The sequence below is a fragment of the Lonchura striata genome, chromosome 2, assembly GCF_050655825.1.
Source record: "Lonchura striata isolate lonStrDom1 chromosome 2, ASM5065582v1, whole genome shotgun sequence".
NCBI classification, from domain to species: Eukaryota; Metazoa; Chordata; class Aves; order Passeriformes; family Estrildidae; genus Lonchura; species Lonchura striata.
The window spans coordinates 85,437,298-85,463,221 of NC_140704.1; the positions used below are offsets into that span (position 1 = coordinate 85,437,298).

The 25,924-nt window shown below is 42.0% G+C and overlaps 1 protein-coding gene across 1 annotated transcript in view; it reads right to left on the reverse strand.

Moving 5' to 3' along the window:
* Positions 1 to 59: 59 nt before the first annotated feature.
* The window catches only part of ANKRD33B (ankyrin repeat domain 33B), a 66,862-nt gene continuing 40,997 nt past the window's right edge, over positions 60 to 25,924 (reverse strand). Inside the window, exons 4-5 of the mRNA XM_021538417.4 lie at positions 23,976 to 24,116; positions 60 to 16,211 (exon numbers count right to left, since the gene is read on the reverse strand). Of these exons, the coding sequence (XP_021394092.4) occupies positions 15,361 to 16,211; positions 23,976 to 24,116 (992 nt within the window). The 3' untranslated portion in view covers positions 60 to 15,360. The remainder of the gene's footprint in view (positions 16,212 to 23,975; positions 24,117 to 25,924) is intronic.

A 25,924-nucleotide genomic window follows, 5' to 3' on the forward strand; every position in this document is an offset into this window, starting at 1 on the left:
GCAATGTAAATCAGCAGGGTGCAGTTTTGTGGCATGTATGGGATTTTATTACGAATTGCTGCATGACTAATCAACATTTTATAGATAGTGAAATTTATTATGAAGTTTTATGACACAGTGGATGAGCTGTTTTGAATAGTCCAGTCTCATGCAAAATAAAAAGTAGATGCTACCAGCTAGAATGGGAGTTGCTGTTTTCCACTATGAAATTGGAGATGCTTGCTTAGCCCCTGTGAAGCTAGAGAATCTAACCCTGGTAATAAACCAGGATGGTAAAGAAAACTAAATGTAACATTTTCCATTACTTTGCAAGTTCTAGTCTTTCAGAAAAAGCAAGTATTGTAATCAGAAGAGGTGGCAAGCTTTTCATAAAGCTGCAGTTTACACAATGCATGCTGTAACATAAGTAATTTGCTGAAGAATATGGAGAAATTGCCGCAGTGTTTCTGGGCCCTTTTTGATAGTTTGGACATCCCGTGTTCAGTGCATGTGTACTGTGTATATAATGCAGCAAATGTGTGTGATACAGTGCAGAGGTGATAGCTACTGCCCTGGGACTATTGAAGCATTACGTCCTTAGACACTGCACTCACATGACGATAGAACGGTTTAGGTTGGAAAAGACCCTTCAAGTCATTGAGTCCAAGCATTAGCCCAGTACTGCCAAGTCCACCACTAAACCATGTCCCCAAGAGCCACATCCATACATACTTTAAATACCTCCAGATGTGATGACTTAACCAGTTCCCTGGACAGCCTATTCTAAAGCTTGACAACCAATTTGATGGAGAAAGTTTTCCTCATACCCAATATAAACCTCCCCTGGCACAACTGAAGCTTCTCTTATGTTAGCACCATGTGACTTTGGAGAAGAGACCAACCCCACCTTGCTACAACCTCCTTACAGGCAGATGGGTCTGTACAGAGCAATAGGGTCTCCTCTCAGCCTCCTTTTCATGCTACGTTATTCAAAAGATACCTTCTTTCATTAAAATTCTGGAAAAATATATGTGCACGATGTCAGGCATGCTGTTGATTGCATTGTCCATTGTAACTCTAAATTTCAGGGCCTTGTTACCAGCAGTATTGCAAATGTTATTAGTAATTAGGAATTATTTACTTCTATATCAACAGTATGATCTACTCTTTTGTCACTGAATGCCTTGAAACAGAAGTCTTGTACTTTTTTCCACAGTAATGTGATCATTGTATGCTTTTGGCTATTTAATGAAAATACTCAAAGAAGTTTTCTATACAAAGGTGAAGGGAATGAACAGACATAGGTTTTTATCCCTTTAGAATAACTTGATTCTGGATACTCGCCATCTTCATGGGAGAGGGAGGTGTGGGCTTTATAAGACACTTCTTGTGTCCACTTCAGATTTGGGTATATTAAATTTAGAATTATATTAAAGTCTAGGCTAATGCCTTAAGATGCTTGATTAATACAAATAATTGCATTTTAGAAAATGTGGGGATATCAGTATAGGTAAAATTTCCTTTCCAACAGGGAGATATGTTGCTGTTCAGAGGCTGCAATTATGTAAAGAATTAAGACAAATCTCTGTTTTAATTTAAATTCTTTGCCCACAAACCTCTCACAAGGTAAAGACATTTAAATATAGCTGGTTACAGCTAACATTATCTGCTATATAAGGACGCAGATCATAGTGACTGGCTGGCTCAAGAAGAAACTGAGTCAAGTCTACAGCAGTAAATCATGGGATTTCTTCAGCAGATGGGTAAAATGAATCAGCATTGTAGCTGTAATCTTTGGTAAGTGCTGTGTATTATTCTGTTATATAAAATTACTAAAGGTAGTTTCTTAAGAAGATGGAGATTTGTATTTTGCTTGTTCCTGTGTTTTTGAGTCTCCTTCAAGAATGTGCCTTTATTGATTTTCTTCATCCCCCATCAGAGAAAAGGCTCCACCTGGTGTATACTATTTCTTGAATCATAAAATGGAAGCACTAGCATTCAGATATGAGGCCTGAGAAGAGAGGTGGAGTGTATTGTATTTGACAAAGCACTGTGTGAACAAATAAGCAATTTCTATTGCAATGACTGTTTTCCTTCCCTTCAGAATGCTCATCAGAGGTGAGAAAAAGAATATGATACCCCTTTTGGGGAATGTAATTTTTTGCAAAACAGAGAATGCTGTCAATGACAAAACTGAATTTAAGTATACTAAAGCCATGGCAAGCGTAGGTCTTGCAAGTGACCTTGAAAGAAGCCCTGTAACATAATCTCTGTTGTCCAGCTTACATTGGAGGTATTTTTAGAAAACGTGACTGTCTGGCATTCTATAGGTCACTCAGAGCTTTAGAAAAAGAAAAGCATTAGTAATCCATGGTGATTTTAAGGATTATGAAATTGGTTAGCTGCTGATGACACTGCAGCTCGCATCAGCGTCAGTAAGGTAATGTGTTGTGTTACCTTCCGTGTAGTCTCACATTGCCCTGACTAAAGCTGGTTCAGCATAATGGTTTTTATCCTCCTTTCTGGCAGAGAAGCAAGGGGCAGGTTATGCAGATGTGTACAGTGGGTTCTTTGGAGCCATGTGTGGTAGCTGCTCAGGTGCCAGTGGGTATCTGGTACCATGTTGGATAGTGACATCACTTTGTTACACACAGAGGAGCAAGTGAACTGGAGACCACAGTAGTCAGATCACAGTTTACAAATCACAGAATGCTCTGAGTTGGAAGGGACTCATAAGGATCCAGTGAGTCCAATTCTTAAGTGAATGGGCCCCTAGGGGGATTGGACCCACAACCCTGGTGTTACTAGCACCATGCTCTGGCCAGCTGAGTTATCTCAGGGTCACAATGGAACCCACTTGGCTTCATTTCTAAACCAGAAGTGGCTTTTAAAATAGGAAACAGTGGAGTTAGCTAAAATGAAAAGCAAGATTTAGCAACTTATTTCTATATGCTGGTAGCAGCTGAAATGACAAATGTCATGTTTCAGATGTGACTGAAAACACATATTCAATGCTTTTTGGAGTAAAATTGCACCATGTGTGGCAGTGTTTGCATCTGAAGGAAGAGAGGCATCACCTTTTTCCTTGTTTTATGCTTACGTGTGCGCCTAATGTTTTTAACCCAAAACTTCACTTGGCATTAAAAAAAAAAAAAAAAAAAAGCCTTATTTCTAAGTCTTATTTCTAAGATGAAATGTACACCTCATCTTAAGCTATATTTATTTTTTCAAATGGTATCTCTGAAGAACATAAAGGTCATCTGGCTTTGTCTCTTGAAAACCACCAGACTGGGGCACATGCCAGTGGAATGTCGCACACTTGATTTTACTTTCTGGTATATTTAAATCAGCAGTGAACAGGAGCTGTGATTTGAGAAGTAAAGCCTTAAATATTAAAAGTAGAACAGTACATGGATCAGCACAGAAGTGGATTCAGTTGTGCTCGGTAAAGCTGTTGTTAGAGGATGGTAAGAGAAAAGCAGCAGAGCTGTCATACTGTTTCAGAACTGTACACTGGCCATTTCTTACGCTGCTTGGTGACCTCAATTTCCCATGCCTAATTACATACTGAGAGGACAATTCTTTGATTTGTAAATCTGCATGTCCTTGAGTCTTTTTGCATGGAAGAGGCCTTTGGCTGAGGGAAATCTGCAAATGCAAATACATCATAATAAATTCTGGTTCTTCTAACCTGCAAGGGTAAGCATAAAGAAATATATGTTATCTCTCTTCACTGCAAATGACAGCATGTATGTGGCTATAGGATGTAGACCTAAGACATACTCTAGTTGAACTGAGACCTAAGTAATATCCGTGTGTGTGTGAGTGTATGTCCCTACAATGAGAGAACAGTCAGTTTTAAAGACTAGGATGTAAGATTTCATTCATTCCAGAGGTATTAAGCAATGGGAGATCAGATTCTTTGGAACATGCATTTTGGGTGAACACCTTTAGCATCCTTTTTGCAGGTAGCTAGTGTCACATCTGATTTTCTAATAAAAAAGACCTACATCAGAAGCTAATTCCTTACCTAATTCCTTCCCTCTGGACAAGAGATAATGAATAGCAAATGCAAGAATTCTCCTTTTAGAGCCTGATTTATTACTCAGAACATAATAAACATTAACCTGCTGCTGATGTGACAGTTGTGACAGCTGGAGGTGTTTGGAATGAAAGGCTGAAGCCTTAAATAAGCCTGTCAACTGAGCTTGTGTTTGTGGAGTTCTGCAGAGGGATGCCAGTGTTACAGGGCTGTGTCCCATCTTCAGTTCTGCAGCTTGGTCACTGCTAAGCCACCTTTTAAACATTGATTTCTGGGCTTTTTCCTGACTCACAAATGTGAAGTTATGAAGCTCTGGCTTCAGGGCATGAAATGAAATTTGTCATGCAAAATATGACCCTATATCATTGTATAGGCTCCATGATTTCAAAAATAGGGAACTGGAATTCAACAGAGCTTCTTGGAAGAAGAAGCACAGGTCTGTGCAGTGCTCCTTTCTGGAACAGCAAGGTTAGAAGAAAAGATTATATGAGTGAGAATATGAGTTCTTTTGAAAACAATTGAACAAAATGCTTCAGAGTAAATTAGGTTATGAGATATAAGGGGAGGGGGAGGGGGGTGAATCACTGTTTTAGCACACAGGTGTACATGTACATCTAAATATATACATGTTGTATAATTCAGTATATCTGATTTTAATAATCAAGGGGGAAAGATCCTAATTTTTCATTTATTAGTAAACAAGTGTACAGTCTGTTTCAGCAGAAACAAGCATAAGCCAACCAGAGCCCCTTTTTGAGGAGTGATATAAACATTATATATAAATGTATATTTTAAAAATTATATCCTTCGTTTATTTACAAGAGCAGTCCCAGTGTTACTGCTCTGCAGTTTCTCTTTTACTTATTTGTTACTTTGCCTCTAATTAAGCAAGATTGCAAAACAATTGGCAAGATATCAGCTCAGCTTGCAGGTGCTATTGAAATGCTTTCAATAGAATCAAACAAGAACGTCACTCTTGTTTTATTTTTGTTTATGTTCTGAAAATTCAAATACTTCTGTGGCAGAGATTATAGAGTGAAAAGATTAAAGCACAGCACTTGAGGGAAGAAGGGCTGTACCAATTACCCTGTGAAACAATTCTAAACAGCATTAGTGACCCAGTACTAGTGTTCTGAAAGGTGGCTGAGTAAAGATGGCACCTTCATATTCATTTTGAGCACTCAATTTTGATAGCTGAGCATTTGTACTCAAGGTAAAATGCTAGGGCCAATGTAAATGGAGAGCATCACTTTGAAAGCACTATAGTTCTAATAGGTAATACAAGCTACCAGGGATGAATATGAGTCCTGTATATTTTTTCAGCCATATTTGCTGGCATTAATAACCATAGAGCTGAAGACTTTTTGCCTCTCATTAGCTGTGCAGCAGAAGCTCTTCAAGTGTAAAAGGAGAGGTGAATTTGTTTTTATTCTGCAAACTTAACAGAAATGCTTCTTTAAGTGGAACTTTGAATTCCTGTGTGCCTGGAGTCAGCGAGAGGCAGTGGTGTCTCACATCCTCTGTCATCTGCTGGCCTCTGACTCCCCACTGCTGCCACTCTCAAGGACAACACTTCATGACCCGGCTCCTGCCTGTGCCTTGCAAAGCCACAGATTAACTTTGATGTAGCCACAGGTAATGTTTTGTGGTGTACTAGACTGATTAGAGGTGGGAATTTATTGGGGAGGTGACTAAAAGAAGTGGCTGGGAGAGCATCCAGGGGAGAGGACTGTCTTGGTTTGACAAACCAGGACAAGGACTCAAGCTGAAGTTGTATCTTCACTCCCTAAAACTGCCAGTGGATGCTGAGCATCAGATGGGACTGTTCTGTAGATTCACTGAGGGACGGTTTAGCTGATGAACAGAATTTGGGGAAGATATTAATGAAAATCAGTGGTGTGAGGCTACAGCAACTGAGTTGTTTTAGCCTTGATATTTTTGAGAGGAGAAAGCTAGAGCCTTTTTAGAAATGCACCTTGGAAATGTTGATGCCTTGGAGCATCAACAAGGCTAAAAGTTGTTATAAAGTATTAGAAAGCATTTTTAAGTGTTCCCAAGATCCCTTTTTATTAGAGGTGAGTCTCCTGGTGTTGCTCTGTCCCAGTCAGTTCTCTGGATGATGCAGTGGACAGCCTTTATTCTTAGCCAGCGGCCAGCATGGAAGACCAGAGTGTGGCCCCTGTACCCTTCCTTGGTGAGGGTCTTTGAGGTTTATTCCCAAGTGTTATTGACATAGGAGTGTGGAGGGCCAGTGCCAGGGCCATTTCTCAGCCTTGCACGATCTTTGGGGGCCAGGCACCTCAGGCAGTCCCAGCCCATAAGGTATTTCTTGTGACCAGAGGCATCCAGCCACCAGGAGAGTCTGTGAGAGCTTGTTGTGCTGGTGAGCAGCTGCTGGAAGAGAGGGCAAAAAGAGTGTTTCGTTCTGGACCACTGCATATGTTTGGAGTTTACAGCAGGCATAAAGTGTGTGGGGTTACCCCATCACATATGACTGCATCTGCTGGTAATGCTTAACCTAAGAAAGCCACACCCTGAACACCCAATAAGCAGTGTTTACTGCAGTGCCTACAGCATGGTGCTTATAATACAGGCTCGGATTTTAAGGGATTTGGATTTCTAACCCATTTCAGTGAAAGCTTTTGTTATCTTTCATGGAAATTGATTTCTTACCGGTAAAATCCATGTGGTTTATTGTTACAATTTAATAGGGTTTGCCTGTGAAAACAGATGTGAAAAAGCCCTTAAATAGCTACATGCCCTGCCAGCATCCCAGCATTCATTGCCCGACTCAGTAGATATTTTCTCAAATGAAAGATGTGGATAAAATTGAAATGAGCAGAAACGCTTTGCAAGGAATCCTAGGAAAGGTATAAGTGCTCTCAAAATTTTTCACAAGTGTAGACCTTTCTGCAGTGCAGACCTTCCTGCAGAGGTCTGGGTGTAGCATGGTACTCAAGAACTCCCACTTCAACTCTTTCCCACCACTATGGTTTTATTGACACTACTATGAAAATGTGTTGCCTTCTCTGGCTTGAGGGAGAGACCTTCGGGCCACAAAGATTTCTTCACTCTTCCATGGGTCTAGGAGTCCAAAGGCTGTTTTAGCTGAGTGTAAACCCACAATTCTATAGGAAGATTCATGTCCATACATTAATGTGATTTTCAAATAACTGGATGGGGATGATCACTGTTAAATTAGATCTTGGCTTTGTTAGACTTACTGCTGCTGCTGCTGGTTGCTGCTACCACCTCTCCCTCCTCTTTTTCCCTGCTCTGGGTTCATTTAAATTCCCCCTAAGTGTCATTCTTGGATGTGCCTTCTCAGCTGGCGCAAGGCTTTCTGAAGAACCCAGCTAATGGGAAATGGCAACACAGGGATTTTATGGCATTTAAACTGCATAGACCTGACTTTTGCTTTCATAACTTCATAAATCTCTTAAATAGCCTACTGGAATCTTCAAAAGCTGTAATTCTTCAGCAAAGTAGGGCATGATAGTGGTATATGATGCAAAACTTTCTTAGTCTTGCATTTTAGGCTAAGCTTTCCTATACAGCAAATACTCATTTATCTAAGGAAACCTAAGGTGGGAAAAACAGGCTAAGGGCACTGTAAGCTTCCTGTTAATCAGAGAGAAGTATACTTTTTAAATGGGTTTTGAGGGAGGGCACCTTTAATGTTTTATATTTGTACTGTAGGGAATGCATGAGCACTCTTGCCCTCCTTTGTCTTCAGAAGCTGTGGAGCCTCAGCCACTCTCCAGCCATGAGCAGCAGATGATCCATGTCCTGGATGTGTTCAGCCTCACCATCACCTGACATCTGAAGACTGCCACTGGGATTGCCACAGGCTCCACTCTGGCCCCTGCTGTCCCAGCTGCCTTTGCCATCTCTGGAGAATTTTGTGTGGTTTTCCAAAGCCAAGAGATGACACGTTCTCTCTTAGCTTGACTGACATTGTTTTCATTACATGGTTTTGTTCCTGTGGATTTTCCCAACCATCCTTTTCCCTCACTACCTGGTAGCCAAGAGTTGACCTTATGAATTAACTTGGTATTGAGGAAAATATTTCTCTTCAATTGAAAGGTAGACTGAGGCACACAGGAAATAGGCAAGTCTGACTGGAACAAGCCCTGCACTTGATCCAACACATGCCAACACAGTAACAGCTGCATCTTTGATCTTATGGAAATACCAGATGGCAAGCTTGGCTTTAACCTGTTTTCTTCCCTCAGTGTTTTCTTCAGCTATATCCCTTTGTGGTAGTGGATTTCTTTCTCTCATTCAACCTCACATTCTCTTTACTTTGGTCGGATCTGAGCTGACTGGTGTACAGCACTCAACTCTTCACTATGGCCTCATTTTGTTGCTTTTTCAATTTGACTAATTCTTGCCCCGAGGAAATGCCATTCAATGCCCTAAAAGAAGAGTGACCCATGTAACATATGTTCTGTGCCCTGGGATGATGGGCTTAGGAGAGAAAGAGCCATAGTCATAGTCAATCATATTTGTAGAATCTTCCTATCGTATTTATAGCTTTTATGCCTTTTTTTTTAATTTGACATCCTGAAGCTGGGTTTTTTTTAGTGATTAAAAATAGCTATGGTTGTGAATGTGATCTGCATGTGGCAATTGAAGAGCATACCTGGAGATAAAGAAGGAAGAAAGTTCTCCAGACAAACCCCAGGTCTGGAGTCTGGGAGGTGGGCTGTTTGTCTGCAGTGGTTAAATCCCACTGCTGGCTTCTGTACAAACTGTGTTTTGTAGGAGGCGGCCTTGGGAGACCTGCAGACAGGGAATTATTGTAATCCAGCCTGAATGTCACAAAAGCATGGATTAATATTTCATCTTCTGCCTCTGACTGTTGTCAGGCTCACTTTGTTCCTGAGCAGGGGCTGTGATCCTCAAATTGTTGAATTAAAGATTAAGCCAGTGTTTTACTTGATGGAAAGAGAATAGTTCTCTGTGGAGGATGGTGACAATGCAGCTTTTACCCAGCGCTGCATGTGGGGGTTTAGATTTTCCCAAATCCAAATGACAAAGCAAAGCTGCAACGTACTGCTGGGGATGGTGTGAAGGGAAGGATCCCTGGCAGCTGTGAGCCATGTTAATGAAAGTGACACTGGTAATTAGCCAAAGGTGTGCAAGAGGCACTGAGCATCTCCAGGAGATGCCATTGGCTGCTGTGTGTGAGAGAGCTCATCAATGATGAGTAAAAGGGCGACAAGTACCTGCTTGGAAAAATGGAAGTTGCAAGAAACCAGCTTGGGTCGGCAGAGAGCCCAGGTCACAGCCTTCTCCCAGCTCAAGGATGTGGCAGGGCAGCCCTCTTGGCTGGAAACAACACACTTAAGCTGCCACAACTCTCTGCACAGAAACCGATTTCAGGATGAATGATTTATATCTCTTAACTACAAACTGCTTCTGATTGGTTAAGTCAAGTGAATATCAGCCTGATTAAAACCAACCCAAGAGAGTTTGTGCACAATAGTTCAGCTCAGCTTTTCAGCTAGAATGGCTCAATTGGGGTTTTTTTTTGTGTTTTTTTTACAGACCAGACCTCGCTGTGGTACCTGGCTATTCCTTTTTTGGACAGCTGACATATAGCACTTTTGCCTTGGCTTTTTCTGAGCACAGTATCCTAGTCAGTCATGCAGATTCTCATGAGGGTTGTAAACTCTTCAGAAGCCTAAAAAGGCTCTTGCAGAAGACCTGAAAAACCACAGGCAAATGCTGCTCATTGTGCCCGTGAAAATAATAAAAAAAAAAGGATAATGCAGTCAATGATGTGAAATAAACCCTACATTTTTCAAAAGCCACAGGTGAGAAGCTGATCATGTAAAACACCCACAAAGTATATTTTTATGAACATGTGAGTAGAATTTCTGTTTGCTAAACAATTTTTTGAGACCAAAACAAAGAAAAATTAGTTTAATATGGCTGGTCTGATTGATTCTATTGCTCACTAAACAAAAATTTTATTTCACTCATATGAATACACTCCAGGAGGCTACAACTGCAGCTTTTTGAAAAGGATACCAGGTGGTCAAAGACCACATTTCCCTTGCACAGAACTTGGGTAAATGCTGTGTGACGACTGTTCCACTACACTTCCCTGTGAAAGCAGCCAAGCTGATAATAGAGTGTGTCTGCTCTCAGTACAACTATATTTGTATATTCTTTTCAAACACTACTTCACTTTGGTTTGGAACAGAACTTTTAGTGGGGCTATTACTTAAATTTCCCGTTTACTTATTGATTTGTGTCCCATTAACACTCTCATACAAAAATTCAGAACACCCCCACACTACCAGCTTCTGCAAAAAGCTGGCTTCAGTATAGTGCAGCAAACACAAGGAAACCTTAATTCCCTGCTGCTGCATCTGCTGTGAAAGTAAATATTTTATCACCTTTGTCAGCAGAAAGCTGTGCACAGAAGTTCAGGAAGCACCTTTGGTGGTTAACACCTCTCTGAGCTGGTACACACATGCAGGTGCACACATGCAGAGATGTTCCAGCAGTTCCTGTGCCCCTTTTCTGATCCACATTTACAGGAGCTCACTGCTCCATCAGTGCTTTGTGAGAAATCACTGAATGCATCCAAGATGGCACCTGTGAGTATGGATTTTGCACATCTGCCTCTGGAGGGTTTCTGTTCGTTTTCTGACTGTTTGGGAGGAAAGGCTTGGGCAAAGTAGCAAGCTCTCATTCGTGTGGGAAGCTGCTACAACAGGAAGGGAAAAATGAACCTGAACCCATTTTCCCAACTTCTTCTCTTTCCCTGAGAGACAACTGAAACAGGAGCATTTGGCTCACTAATTATCCACAAACCTGTGTACAGTTTTATAGATATAAAAGCATACTACAACCATTGTAAATTCAAATATGTCAAGAGAAGTGGCAAATTTAAACCTGACTAGGCAAAATTAATGTGCATAATAACTTTAATTAACCAATGAAGTACAATTTTTCCATAATCCCCAGCCTCTTCTCATGCAAGTGCTCCATAGTGTTCAGTGAAAAGGCAGCTGGTCTGTTTTGCCTTTGTAGCCTTCATAATATACCCCAAATGATTTGTTCCTCTTATAGAACAATTATTTAATACTGACTTTTTGAGAGAAGGTCATCATTAACATATATAAGTGCTCCACATTATCACTAGGAGGTAAGAGGCTTTTTATATGTATATGTGTTAATAAATGTTTAAAAATTTGAATTATATATGTATAGATATGTTTTATATATGCCTCTCATTATTACTTTATATATGAATGATATTTATGTGTGCCTGTGTTACCTGTAGGTAGTTTTGTAGGTATGGTTAAGTGTAATACCATGTATAATTGAAATAACTTAATGATATAGATGTTTATATAGGTGGGGAAGTGATTTGGAATCCAGTTTGCCCAGTCTGGGATATCCTTATTTGGCATTATAAAGCACACCTCAGTCTCTGCATGGATTTGGCTGATATCATTTATACTTCCCAGTGGTCAGCATCTCCACAGCCAAAGCAAAAAGGGTCCAGAGTTCATGAAGTTTTTCCATAAATGCTATATTTAGCTGTACATAGGAGTTCACCAAGCAAAAGGAAATTCCTGCTTTCCAGAACAAGATGAATTGGTCCTTCTCATTTTCCAGGCTTCTTTTCTAATACTATGACAGCCTGTGATACTTTTGGAGGTATCTATGAATACTTTTTGGTTTTTATCCTTACTTGGATGATGCCCAGCACAGTGACTGGTATTGAGTGATGGGGAAGTTGGCGCCTTCCAGCAGCAAGGCTACTGGGAACCCGCATGTTGAAGCTCTTCCTCACCAGAGATGAGAGCACAACATAATTTTAGAGAATGTTGGGAAGCAGTTGGACTTTCATCTTCCACTCTCATTGTCATTAAATCCCTGTTAGTACAGCTACTGCAGAACCAGGTTGGCCCATGGGGCTGGAAGCTTCCTGTGAGCACCATGGTGAGATGTTCCCAGGGTACCAAGACAAGGAGTGGCTGTGATGGCAGACACAGCCCCCACTCCAGTTACAGCAGTCCTGGACATTCTTCCCACTAATGTGCCACACTACAGCTTGGCATTGAAGTTAGGTAGAAAACCTCCCTCTGCCCTGGGAATTAATGTCCCTTTTCCCTCTGAGGAGTATCTTTCTGCAGCAGCACCTTTGCCTTCCCACAGGGGCTCCAGCTGCCAGGAGGTGCTGCTAAGGGTTTGCTTGCTCTTTTTTAGGAGGCAAACTGTGCTGCTTGAGTGACCAGGAGCAACCTGAAGTGCAGGCATATTGCCTGGCATTTCATAGTTATGGATCTCTTGGGGGGAAAAAATCCACAACAAAACACAGATCAAGCCGCTCTGTGCTGAAATCCAACAGAACTCAAATCCTCCTTGGCAGCAGCAGCAGCTCAAGGGGACAGATGGCTGAAAGCAAGCCAGGTGTGCCTTCTCCTCCTCCTCCTCCTCCCCCTCCTCCACTGTGGTCCATTTGCCACAGGTTTCAGGAATTGTTTTGTGGGAGCTTTGCACACTCCAACCTGCAGACAGGTAAGACTGAAGCAAGTGAGGGGTGCAGCCTTTGGGGTGAGGACAATGGGGAAGAGGGGAAGATAGCTGGAGAGCAGTAAGGCAGCAGGGGAGGAAGGCAGTGAGGACACAGAAACCTGTGGCCCGCACAGGCAAAATTGGCAAGTGCAAAGCTTTACACAGATGCCCCAAGTGGAGTCACATTCTCAGCAGGGATACTGGGAGACCACCTGCTTGCTGCAGAGCAACATGGACACAGACCAGCAAAGCAATGACTTCTCTCTCCAGCAAGATGACCAGTGAAAACCTGACGGGAACCAAAAGTAACAGTTTTTCTTAACTCCAAGAGAAAAATTCACAAGGAGTTAAAGTTAACCCACAATAACTCTTTTCCAGGGAAACCAAACTGCTTCCAGGTGATGCTGGTGAGTCCTTTGGTGAAAGTGAATGGGCTTTTAGATCCACTGGAAAGTGAAAGGCAGCATCCCCAAACCCCTTTGAAGAATGAGGCTGCCAAATAAGTTTAACATCTTGTGCCTCTTTTAATGGAAATACCACATTTATGCACATAGACACAGTGAAGTACAAAGGATTAGAAAATAGGCTTGATTTCCAGCCCCTAATTCTAACATACTATACATTAATCCCTGAGAGCACCTGTAAATGGTCAGTCTCTTGCAGGTGGTACTGAAAGTGCAAATTCAAGTGCTCAGCTGTAGCACAGGTTGCTTTTCAGAACCGAATCTGAGCGCTATATCTTCAAAACCCTGGGTTGGCAGTATTAAAAATTAACAGTTAAACCATTCAATCCAGTGTACCAGTTTGAAATCTGTCCTGATACCTTTGCCACAGCCAGCCAAAAGATGTCTTCCTGCTTTCCAAAGAAATGAGTTCAGCTTGTATTCTGGTCACCCCAAAGCCATTACAAAATTGGTGCCAATGAATTGCACAGCACTGCTGGACTTGCAGATTAAAACACTATTCATATTCCCAGGACTAGGCAGGTGTATTGGCAGGTGCATATTCCTCCAGCTCTGACCTAGGAGGCTACCTGGCACTGCAGCCTGGCCAGCACAGAAGTACAAAAAACAGACTGTGTAGAAAAATCCTTGTTTCCCACATCTGTCCTAACCTCTGTCAGACCCCACAGACAGGAAATGGCAGTGCTGATCTGGGCTCTAGTTTTCAATCAACTGAATTTATTTCTCCCATGACATGCACAGTTTCATTACAGATTCAGTGAGACTGTGGCCAGCATTTGTGCTGTGGGATTAAAGGATGGAAAAGTTTTCCCTCTCTTTAATTGAGGGGATAAACTGGTGACAGCAGCAGCAGCTGCTGGAGCTTTGGGCTCCAGTACAGCAACAACTTCAGGAGGACACACTTCAGCACATTTCAGTTCAAATGTGTACAAAGCCTGAGCAAAACCTTACCCTGAGCATGTGCTCAATGCTGTTTGCATTGGACCTCTACTTCTATGAGTGTGGTCTTTTTCCAGCAAGAAGCAGGTTTACAGCCCTTACCAGAATTTGCCAGGGCTTGGCTTGCTGTTCAGGCTGACTGGTGGCACAACCAGAGGAACCCTTAATGTGGAGCACAAAAGCCTGCAGCAAACCACGGGAACAGCCACTTGGAGATGCATTTCCATACTAGGGAAGGTTTTCTCCCAGTGTAGAGACAGGGGGCGAGGTACTGCCCTCTTCGGGCACCCAGAGGTGTGGTACCAAAGTTTACAGAGTGACATCTGGCCACGTCAGTGGCTGAGCTGCCTGGTACTGCACCTCTTGACTGGGTATTCACAGCATGTAGCTGCACTTCACAACTGGGAAAGTTGCTTGAACCTCCGAAAGCTGCATAATATTCTTATCCTGGCTATATTCTGTAAAGGCTGACAATAAACTTGGTGAGTTTTTTAAAAAGAAACTTAAATATCAACCTAAAAAAATATCCACTGTGCTTCATCATCTCCCTTATTTCACAGTTAAAAGCAATGACAAAATATTCCCTGAGACTAAAAAGGAAACAACAGATAATGGATAAAGGGAGATCTATTCAGGGAGGCAAATCTTAGGTGATGGTGGCAATCAAAAATTGTCTCATCTTCTATATTTCTTCAAAGAAATCAGTCCCTGCACCTGATTTATACTTGCAGAAGACATGAATACTTTAACTGCACAGATATTTCATATTAAGCCCTTTTTAGGTTCAACAGAGCAAAGAATAGCATTAAGAACTGCATCCATACAGACTGTATAGACGTGTACTTGAAATTTGTTTACTGGAATAGAAATAAAGTGCTTAGAGTCTCCAAAACAACTGTAGACCTGGATTTTCACTGCCAACCAATACTGTGGTAAATTCTAAACTTTTAATTTTTACTATAAACCTTTGCAATATGTCTACCTAAGGAAGAAGAGGGAGGAATGTCTAGTTTCAAAAACACAGCTCCTTAATTTGTCCATTACAAAATGAACAAACACAAAATACAATCCTTTCAAGCACGTTTTTCAAGCTGTTTCACAGTCATTCACCAGGAGCTGGTAAAACAGGAATTCGCAAGAGGACTGCACCACTTAGAACGTCCTGTCAACAGCAGACCAGTAAACTAGTAAGTCTTCCAGCTCAAAGACCTTCCTGCTCACCATCAGATTTGCTGTGGCATAGCCCTTGCTGTATTTCTGCTGTATTTCTGCTCCTTGAAGGCCATCACTCAGCTCCATGAGCAGTGGACATGCACAAAGGCATTCAGTGTGTTATCTTGCTAGGATAACAAGACTAGCAGCTCAAGAACCTTCTCAGCAACTACCTTCAAATCAGGTCCTGCTCTGGGCAGGAGACACCGGCCTGGGCTTTTGAGTCTCTGATGCTCTATTCTTCTCCAGTTCCTCTGCCTTCCTCCGCTCCTCTTTTAGCTCCTTGTATCTCCATTTGGGAATCTGCAGATAGGGGTCCTCCTTTGCACTGCTCCTCCTCCTCGCCTTTTCCGGCTGGAAGGTGGGTGGGGGAGCCTTGCTGACACGGACTTTGGGGATGACAAATCCCGGCCGGACGCTGCTCCTCCGGAGCAGGTGGAGCGGCAGGAGGCTTGCCTTCCTCGTGGCCACTGTGGTCACCTGGGACATGGCAATTCTGATGGGCTGCAAGCTGGCTCGACGCTCCTTCTTCTTGGGGACCACTGTGACTTTGGAGTTCTGAAAGAGCTTCTCGTAGCTGCTAACAAGATCTTTGTCCTGAGATCGGATCTCCTCTGCTCTCTGCTTCCTAAGGATTTCCTGCACTGCCAGTCTGCGTTTCCCCACACAAGGTGGGCTGCCTGGGCACACAGTCCGGCACCCCAGAGCAATGAAGGGACTTCCTAAGCTTGTTGTCACCTTCACCATGTGGTCGAGGACCCCATCCTCTTCTGGGCCATAGAAAGACTGGAACGAGACAGCTGCCCTTACGCACTCAGAAATTTTCTGCAAACAGCTTTTTGGCTCTGCAGCCTTGGCAAGAAGTTCCTTCATTTTTGGCCATTCTGGTTTATATTGATCAGAAAACTGTTCTGGGCATGGCCTGTCCATCAGCTTCTGCATGATGAAGGCAGACTCTGATCTTCCTGTGAAACAAGCCCATTCCCATGAAGTCAATCCACGGCTTGGGTCAGTTGCATGAACATTTGCCCCTCAAAAGAAAAAGAGAAACAATTAGTGTTAATTAATTAAAGCATCAGCATTCCTGTTGCTGTGATCAGAGGTGAGTCAGGCAGATCCCTACAAGAAAATATCACATAAAATACACAATAGTATTTGTGTCAAAATGAACATGCAATAAGGATAGATCTGGTTCCTGACTTTATGAACCCCTTATTTAATTAAAACAAGGTAAAAGACATTAAGACTGCATATATGAAATTCTCTTAAAATTACAAATAATGAAATAATGAATTTCACCTGCATTTAATCTTGATTGCCATTTTAATATCCATTCACTAGAGCTCACAAGAAAAGAGTTACAGATATGGAAAGAAACAATTCTCTACAAATAAATCCTTCCCCATATAGAACAGTGGACTTTTTACTGGTCACTTCCACTTGGAATAAAGGTCTTAGCCTAATGCTCACAAGTTCCACGAAAATATCCACTCACTGCTCACTAGGGGTAAAAACAGCAAATAAAATATATTTAAAAAGCATTAAAAATGGAAAAAACCCAGAAAGTTAAAAAAGGGGAAATAGAGAAAACAACAAATGTACAATTAATGCTCTCTTATGTCTGAAAGCACCCCACAGAATTAGGAAATGTTGAGAAGATGGTAACAAGGGTGATAAAATATAAGGAAAGTTTCCATAAATGTCAAAGAGTGGATAATGGGTGAGATGGACCTTCAGTCTGAACCCAGAACAGCTGTTCTCATCTACCTGAGATTACCAGCCCTAAAGATATGAAGTAATTTTTAGCCAAAACATTATGTTATTGCTGAGTGGACCAGCCAAAAGAGGCAGCTAGGATACAGGCTACACAGCAGAGGCTTAGACATTTGAAGTGTTTGTCTTGGAAGGAAATTATTTCAATTGACCCATCCTTCTCCCATTCCCAGATTATGAACTTTATCTCTCCAATTTTCATATCTGTCCCCATCACCATTCTTTTTTTATCACATATTTCTGCATCCTTTTCCATCTTTGCATTTTTTTTGATCTCTCCATCTTCCTATAAGACCCCACACATTTGCTTTTGCCTTAGTTCTTAATCCTTTTGTTTTCAAGTGGAGTTACACTCTTCTCCTCCAGGGCACTTGGGTGCTTGAAAACAGGATACAAGAGCATCACAAGAAGCAGGCATCCTCGTCTGCCCTATGGTATCCTTTACAGCTTCTTTAGTACCATACCCACATTCCTTGGCAACCAGATAATTGCAGGGAAGTCCTCCCATGGTATTAGGGTAGGGCTGTGAGCATTTGTCAATGAGGGTAGCATATGCCAAATCCTGCTCACAGAGAAGAGCTCTGAAAAGGACACAGGAAACTCAATTCAATGTGCACCTGTGGAAGAATTGCTGCAGAACAATGAGCAGCAGCAAGTGGTTCTGGAAGCTGAAGTGAGCAGGACACTGTTGCAAATAGCCAACAGATTAGAGCTGGTGAATGCTAAAGGATACAAAAGACCTGTCCAAAAACTGGCCTGATGGCAGCAATTAAAAAGAATCTCAGAGACATGTCAAAGACTTGACAATTGGCACCATATCCTGTGCTTCACATCCAAGAGATCCTGGGTACACCACCTGGTGCATTCATCTTGATGCATTACAGTATATGGGTATGAAGGTAAATGAATGAAATCAATGGGAGAATGAGGGAATACTCTCTGGTGTCAGTCAGGGTCTTAAACTGAAAATCCTTTGGTTTCTATTCTGCCTTTGAACTTTGACTGATCTCAGAGGGAGCTTTGCATGCTCCAGGCTGCAGACTGTTCCCTGGGACAGGCACGGGCACTTTGCCCAGCTGCCTTCAGCATACTGAGCTCTGCAACATTTAGTCATGATTTACTCATATCTCTCTCCCTGCAGATAGTTTCTGGGTTTCTTGAAAAAGTTTAAAGCTTGGATACAAAGAATATTTTATTTATTGAAGGACTTCTTTACCAGATGAAGGACCATTTTCAAACAGCCAACACAAAACTGACCTACGCAGATCTTGTCACAAAAGTTACAGCCTATGTTTGGAGATGTTTGGAGATCTGAGGAAAGGACCAGATAATACTGATAATGAGACTTATTAGAGAGACTGAGTATAATGATAATTTTTTTCCAGGTGGATTGTCTTGGAGACAGCATTTCAAAGTGGAATAAGGAGGACTTGATATAAGAAAAAGCAACCACAACCCAGTTTGTGATGGATTCAGTATAACCTTTCCCACAAAGGATGTTTTGTCATTACAGGAAGCTGATGGCAAAAAGAGCATGGGGAAAGTGATAAAAACCTCAGCTTTATTAAGTTAGTTCCTAAGTCGCTGAGAAAATCCCTAAAGAGAAGATGCTAGAGACATAGATCAAGAATGGATGTAGAAGGAGACACGCTAAGCAAAATTGCTGATAAGAGTTTAAGTGTAATTTAAGTGAAATTTGCAGAAAGGACACTCAGAGAGAGAACACCAAGGCACTGCAGGGAGTCAAGCATGGGACTGGATTGGGAGGCAGAAAGGAGCCAAAGAGAAGGAAGGAATCAAATCAAAGAATTGACAAGCTGTGGATTTGAAAAAAAGATTGCAAGATCTCAGAGGCAGAATGGTTTGTTGAAGTTAATGACTGCAGAAATTACAGGTAAATCAGTGAGGGGAGAGAAAAGGACATACCAATACATACCTCCTGCTTCACTAACCTGTTTCTGAACCTCCCTACCCAAACTTCCTATCTTTGAATTTCTCTCATCTCAGGCTAGCCTCTTTCGCTGGTCACTTCTTAACACTTGACTGAGCCTGAACTCCTTCCCAAAAGAGCTCACTGTGACTGTGGCAAATTATGTGGAAGTTGTTTCCTTAATGTAAACGTAACAGGCAAGGAATTAATACAGGAAGAACAGCAGCTAAAGGAATTGTCTTAAAATAAAAAATTTAATTCTCAGCTTGTAAACAAGCAAGAGGTATAGACAGCTGTTTACCATTATCTTCATGAAGGAGTCATTCCAGTTTTGATATAGTGCAGCTGTGAGAATTTGGAGTTCAAAAAGAACAGTGACAGATAGTGCTCACTGGGGACTCCCCACCATTGCTTGGGGGCTGTGCTCAGCTCTGGTCCTTGTCTGGGCTGTGCCTGTCCCCTGCTGGTCTGACCCTGACCCACAGACTTAATTCCTTGTTTTACCTCAGACCTACTTTGTCTCTATGAACTTTCCTTTGTCATCATGGACTTGCCTGGCAATCTGCAGTGCTGCCTGATCCAGGTTATTGTCACCAGCCCTGCCACGTTCCTTGAAGGAGCACCTTTGTTGATGAGACTGGTACTGAGGCCTTACTGTCACCCTTGGATCACCTTCCTTTAAGGAGCAGCCCATTCTTTCTGACAGATGGGTCCCCAGGTGTTTTGGAAACTCTATCTCAGGAAACAATACTACAGAGTATTGAAATTCCAACCTACCAACAGAAATGAATGCTGACTTTGTACCTCTGTGAGAACCCCGGGCTTGGTTCGGGGGTCTCGTGTGGTGGTAAAGTCTCTCCTCCAACCTGTGCTTCCAAAGAAAAACTCCGCAGGCTCTTGTTGTTCGGTCTCAAGGCAGTTTATTGTGAGTTATCTAAAAGATAAGCATCTCGGGCTGCGGCTGTTTGGTCAGCGGCCCAGGCAGAGACACACACACACCCTGACATCCTCTCTGTCTGCTGTCTTATTCTCTCTCCCTGCCCAGGGCTGCTGCTATCTTTTATATGATATATTACATATTACATGTTTACAGTTTTCCCCCAATACCTACTACCTATGTTACAAGGTGCTTTTCTACTCTAAACCAATCCATAAGTGCCAGCATCACAAAGAACATGGAGGCAAGGAAGAAGGAGGAAGAACAGGATCAGCCCACTTTCCTCCATCTTAGAACTTCTGACCCCCATGTACAAAGTAAAAACCCCCCTGTACAGGTGCTAAAACCCTCCTGTACAATACTAAAAAAAATTCCCCTCTGTTCTGTAACTACTTTTACTATCCTGTCTGACCCTTTATGACTGCTTGTTCCACCTCCAAAGTTGGTAACTCATTCCATGGCTCAAACTCAAAATCACAGCTGTTTCCAGATGCCTGCCAGGGTCTAAAATGCTTCTGACCAAGGCCTGGAACCTCTAAAAATGTCTGAGAGACATTTTGAGTTCCAACATACCTCATATCACAAAATCTCTTCTAAGGCATTATTTACCATAGTTTTATTGATTTTCCACACAAAATTCCTGAACAGACTTGTCATTCAGCAGAATGCTTTACCTGGAATATACATGAGTAGTCATGTCCCTTTGTAAATGTGATAGCAGTCTTATTGAACTAACTGTAATTATAGTGTAACTATAGCCTACAAGTTTTCTTTCAGGAATGCTGCACTTGCCACTAGCCTTGTTTTTCCTAGAAGTTTTCCTGAAGATCATTTTCAGCACAATTAATTTGAACACCCATGCTCCTTTAGGATATAAATATCCTATTTTATTAAGACTTCATGTCCTTTTGTGTTGCTATCATGCTTGCATGGTAGTGTGGAGGAAGGGTTTTAGAAAGGCCTTGGGAATGGGAAACTGAGGAAAAGATACATTTCTGTATGCCCCATTGTTTCGGGAAAGTCCCGCCTCAGCATTCCTCTGTAGACCCCCTTCTCCCCACCCCTGAGCAGTTCCCATTGGACCTGGCCCCTGGGGTGGTTCTGATGTGCCTTAGCTGAACACTGTCTCTATTGTTTAGACCTTATCTCTTAATTTTGCTGTATAAAACTGTATCTGGGCAATAGCCCAGGGCCTTTGGTCACTGCAATGCTTCAGGCAATACAATCTTTCTGGACAAGCATACCATTGGTCTCTCTTGGTCTCTTTATCTCGAATCCTAGCGGCGACTGAGGCAGCGCCGCAGCTCGGACCGTGCTAACCCAGCCGCTGCCTGGTAAGCCCAGGGCAGCGGGACCGCGGAAAACCCCGGCCCCGGAGGGGACAGCTAGCCGGAGGGTCCCGGGGGGCCGGGGGACAGCAGCAAGTGACCCCCAAAAGCCGCACTTTTGAGATGCAGAACTAGCATCATGAGTTTAAAGACAGGGGCTGAGGAGGCTCAGGCATCTGCCACCAGCTTGTTTTATGGGTAGTGTTTAAAGCTCAGTCTCCAGATCCGGGGCCACTCCAACAGCGCTACTAAAGCAGCACTGAGTTTAGACTGGAGATTACAGGAGGGCTTGACATACCAGCATTTCTGGCTGTCTCTCCTGCTGAATGCTGGCAGTGCCGCGGTGCTGGCAGCACTGCAGCCTGTGACAAAGTGCCGCTGGGAGACCGGCCCCCTCACCCGCTGTGCGCTCGCAAACAGCAATTGCACGTGTTCCAAGAGTCCCTCTGAAAGAGCAACAGTATGGCCAAGTGTCTCAGAGTGCCTTAATCTTGTAGTGATTGACCTTGGCCCTCCTCCACAAACTCATGTTTCAGAAAGAGCAGTCACTTTGGCAATCCAGCTCCAACCATCTGTCACACATTGCTGTTACCTCTTTCCCCATCTGACTGTGCTGAATCCATGCTAAGGCAGCTAGGAAGGTGAGTTATTTTGCTTTGCTGACCTCCTGTGTTGCCATAAGTAGCTGGCCATCAGCAGAGGTCTTACCCAAGCCACTGAACAAATACCAGGTTTAAAAACCTCCTGACTAACTCCTTTCTAAACACACATAACTGCTTTGTAGCTGTGCAAGTAGACCCACAGCTTATTATGGGTGTTCCCCTCTATGTTGTCATGCATTTTTATGTTTTAATATGAAATTTTGCTGTGTTATTTGTGAAATTAATTTTTCACCAAATCTTTCAATAACTTATTTTATCTTCTTCAGCTCACTAGTACTTAAATTGTCAGCACCCACTCAGTGTCCCTTAAATCCCAAACTACTTCTAAACCCATTCTGAATGAGAATTTCCCTCCTTCCTTCCCTCCATTTCACCAGATTGTGCAGTGCTAAAAAATACTCAGATATTAAAATAGGTGCAGGTAATTTACTGCACTTTCTTTGTGGCCCATATTTTGAGCTGAAAATGTGAGGAACTGCAAGTACTCACTGAAACTGCAATTTAGAAAATCAAAAGCATATTAATTCATCAGATCTTTAGCTGGTGGACAATCTTTGGTATCCTCATTATCTCTGATGCAAAAATAGGCTGATAAAGCTTTCTGTAGGCAAACTTAAGATGGAGGCTAAAGAAAGCCATTTTCTGGCTGTCTAAAGGTTTGTTCTCCCCAATAGCCTGTTTTCTTATGAATCATGGAAACAAGAAATGGCTATTCAGATGCCAGAGGCAGCCACCACAGAAGTGGACTTTGATAATATTTTAGTATAAGAATCAGAATATCAAGCATTGAGTTATTTACATAGCTGAAAGGTTGTGAAACAGCTTCTAGTGACCCAAAGAGAAAGAACAAGCTTCCCTTGGATCTCTAGTGATAATAATAGATCATGACATCATAAGGTAAATTTGACAGGTAAGAAAATCATAGGATTGAAGTTTAATTTTAAATTATGATTTATAACACTGACTGGAAAATTGTGAACTAGCATCTGTGTGAAGTATGTGTGAGTCTAGAAAGTGCATCTGTTTCTAGTGGTGTTCAAGCTCTGACAGTAGTTTCATAGTTTTATTGTCATAAAAATTTAAAATTAATGATCTGACTTCTAAGCCTTTGTTCCAGAATAAGAGGCTACAGAACCTAGCATAAAATAAAACACCAGTTACCACATAATGTTTTCTGTGTCATATCAATGTCTAGAAACTGGATATTATGAAATGAAGGATAGTAATATCACTATGCTTGATAAAATTGTGTGACTTTAACTGAAAAACAAGAATATATATTCATATAAGCTAGTTATTTTATTATTATCCAACAGTTTATATACCGATTATCTCATATAAAAAACCCCATACAATATTGTGGCTGAAAGATGCTTTGTGTTAGGACTGTTCTTGTAGAGGCTGTTGCCCCTTAGGGGGCTTTCTGAATCTCCTCTCCAGGACCCCTTCACCTTGCAATGCAACACAGTCAGAAATTCAGCAGCAGACAAGAGCCAAGAGTAAGAAACAAAATTCCTGTTCTCAGATGTGAAGAAAGACAGGTGGGCAGACAGAGAGCTGCTCTCCTTGTGCCACAGCTCCCTCCTTGCAGCTGACACAGACCTGGTGGTGCCCAGTTGCTCATAAACCTGGAGACCAAACTCAGAGCTGTAGAGTCATTAACAAAAAAATAAGTCACCAAATTTCCCACCAATGTTCCCAAGTGGGATGTGGTCCCTACACCAAACACTCCTGACAGGGACTGGAGCAGCCAAAGCTTTCCAGTGCCCAGCACAGTTCAAGGCAGAAATGGAGGTCTGGCTGTGGTCCCACCCTTGCACTGTCTGCCACACAGAGAGATGGCAGCAAGCGAATGGCATGTCTTTCCCACCTGTGTCATGGATTTCATTAACTCCTGTTCTACAAATTTTGATGATCCTGCTCCCCAGACTCTCCTGGAGACAAACAATCTCACTCTCAGAGCTCTAGGAGAGCTCCTGGGTGAGGTTGTACAGGCAAACTCCTGCAGCACATGCCTTCACTGCCTTGACTATGGCTTCTTTAAAAGCTGCACCTATTTTCAGGGAAGGCTTTACCACAGTTCTCAGAGCAAACATCCTAAGAGTCAATTTTATTCTTGGTAGTTGTTAGATAGTGACAAAGAAAAAGAAAAGCACTTTGCATACCTGCCATCATCAAGGCTTTCACACATTCTGTTCGCCCCTGCATTGCAGATTTCATCAGGGCAGTGAATCCAAACGCATTCCTCTTCTCAATATCAAGCCCAGGAAAATAGTTCAACAAATAGTTTGTAATGGTTATGTGCCCTTTAAAGAAGCAAAAAAGCAGAGAAAATGTCATACAATGCAGGTGCTGTCTCAAGGATAAACCAAAAATTTACTTCTGCAGGTCTGATAAGTGGAAAATGCTGATAATTAATAAGACATCTTTTCTTTGTGTCCTCTTCCACTCAATGCAGTCATCAGCCTTAGGGTTAAGTGGCCCTGACTTTTGACCAGAATATTCAGATAGGAGGTGGAAAATCTGGGTTCCCACCTTTTCTCAAATTTTTGTCCTTTCTGAAAAGTCAGTTTAAGGTAAGGGAATAACTGAAGACCAGAAATGGTCACTCTGAGGTTGCAAGGGGCCCCAGTTTCTTGACCCAGTGAGTAGCACTGCAAAAGGAATTCCTACAGCTTATGGAAGAAAGGCACATCACCAGGGGCAACTGATTGCAAGGGTTCATAATTTTCCCTCCACTGGTAAATTTGAGCCTTACAATCATGGTGCTTCATTAAAAAGTAATGACTGTGCATAGTTGTTCCAGCCAATAATGCTTTCAAACCATGCCAGGACTGACACAAGAGAATAAAATATTTTGTGTAGGATCCCACATTTTTATTTTTCCCTCTGACAGTGTAAAGCTACTTGTCTACTCTCCTTCAGTTGGAAAATGGGATTGATGTTCAATTTTGATAGTAAAATAGATTATTTAAGTTCTATTTCTAAAAGCAACTGTTGTTGCCATTCATGTGCCTTGTATGCCAGGATAACTAGTGTCTACAAGGCTATGGTGAGGAGCTGAGCACATCTCTGGCTAAATGGTTAGAAGACCAATTAAGACACCAAATCTTTGTAATTGGACTATCAGATGGATAGCTAGGGCCATTATGACTCATTCAAAATAGTTTTCCTTTCACTTGTCAATCATTTTATGATGCTTTGATGCTCTATAAAATAATGCCGTCTGTCAGGCAGCTGCAACAATAACAATTTAATTAGTAAGAGCCGTAAAAATATTCCCTCATTTCACTCTGCAGACCAGATGACTATTCTGTGATGCATGCCATTCAAATTCATCTAGAAATGTTACTGAAGTAGATTATAATTCATACAGGACAATTTTTAAAGTCTGTAGCATCACATCTGGTGTAGATTTCATCAGCAGCCACTTTGTACCAGCACAGTCCTTCATTCACTTTGAAAAGCAAGTTAAGAAAGTCTTTACCAATTAATCTGTGTTGCAGGTGTTACTCTTTCTCTCCTGTAATTTTTTTTTTACTCTGTTACCTTTCTGCATAACTGGAGACTCTCATGAAACCTGAGCTGATGTAGAGATTATGCAGATCAGATGAGCAACTCCAGAGCCAGAGAAAACCAAATAAAAAGCTCCCTGTACCTTGTGCAGTCTGATGAGAATGAACTACAAAGACTCAGCAAACCACAACAAGCTGAACTAAGCAAAAGTGAACTGGGTTCAGGGCAGGATCAAGTGACCTGATCCTGCTTACTCAATACAGAGATTTCAGCTTTGCTGATTCTATGTCATAAAATCAAATCCTATCAAGGAATCAGTTGCTACTAGGAGAATATTTGTGCCCAAATTGTTTTGCAGAACATGCTCTGATGCAGTGATGTAGAAAATGTGTCTTCATGAAGGTTTTGGAACAGTTTAAATCCTGCTTTTTGACCACAGAAACCAGAGACAAGCTGAAACAAGTAGAAATGATAAAATATAATATTTTTCAGCAGTTATTTCATCACTAAAGATGTTCTTCCCTTTGCCAAAAGTATAATTACAGTAAGATATGTTTTGCAAATCTGGGGTGATCCTAAGAATTAATCCTGAAGACCT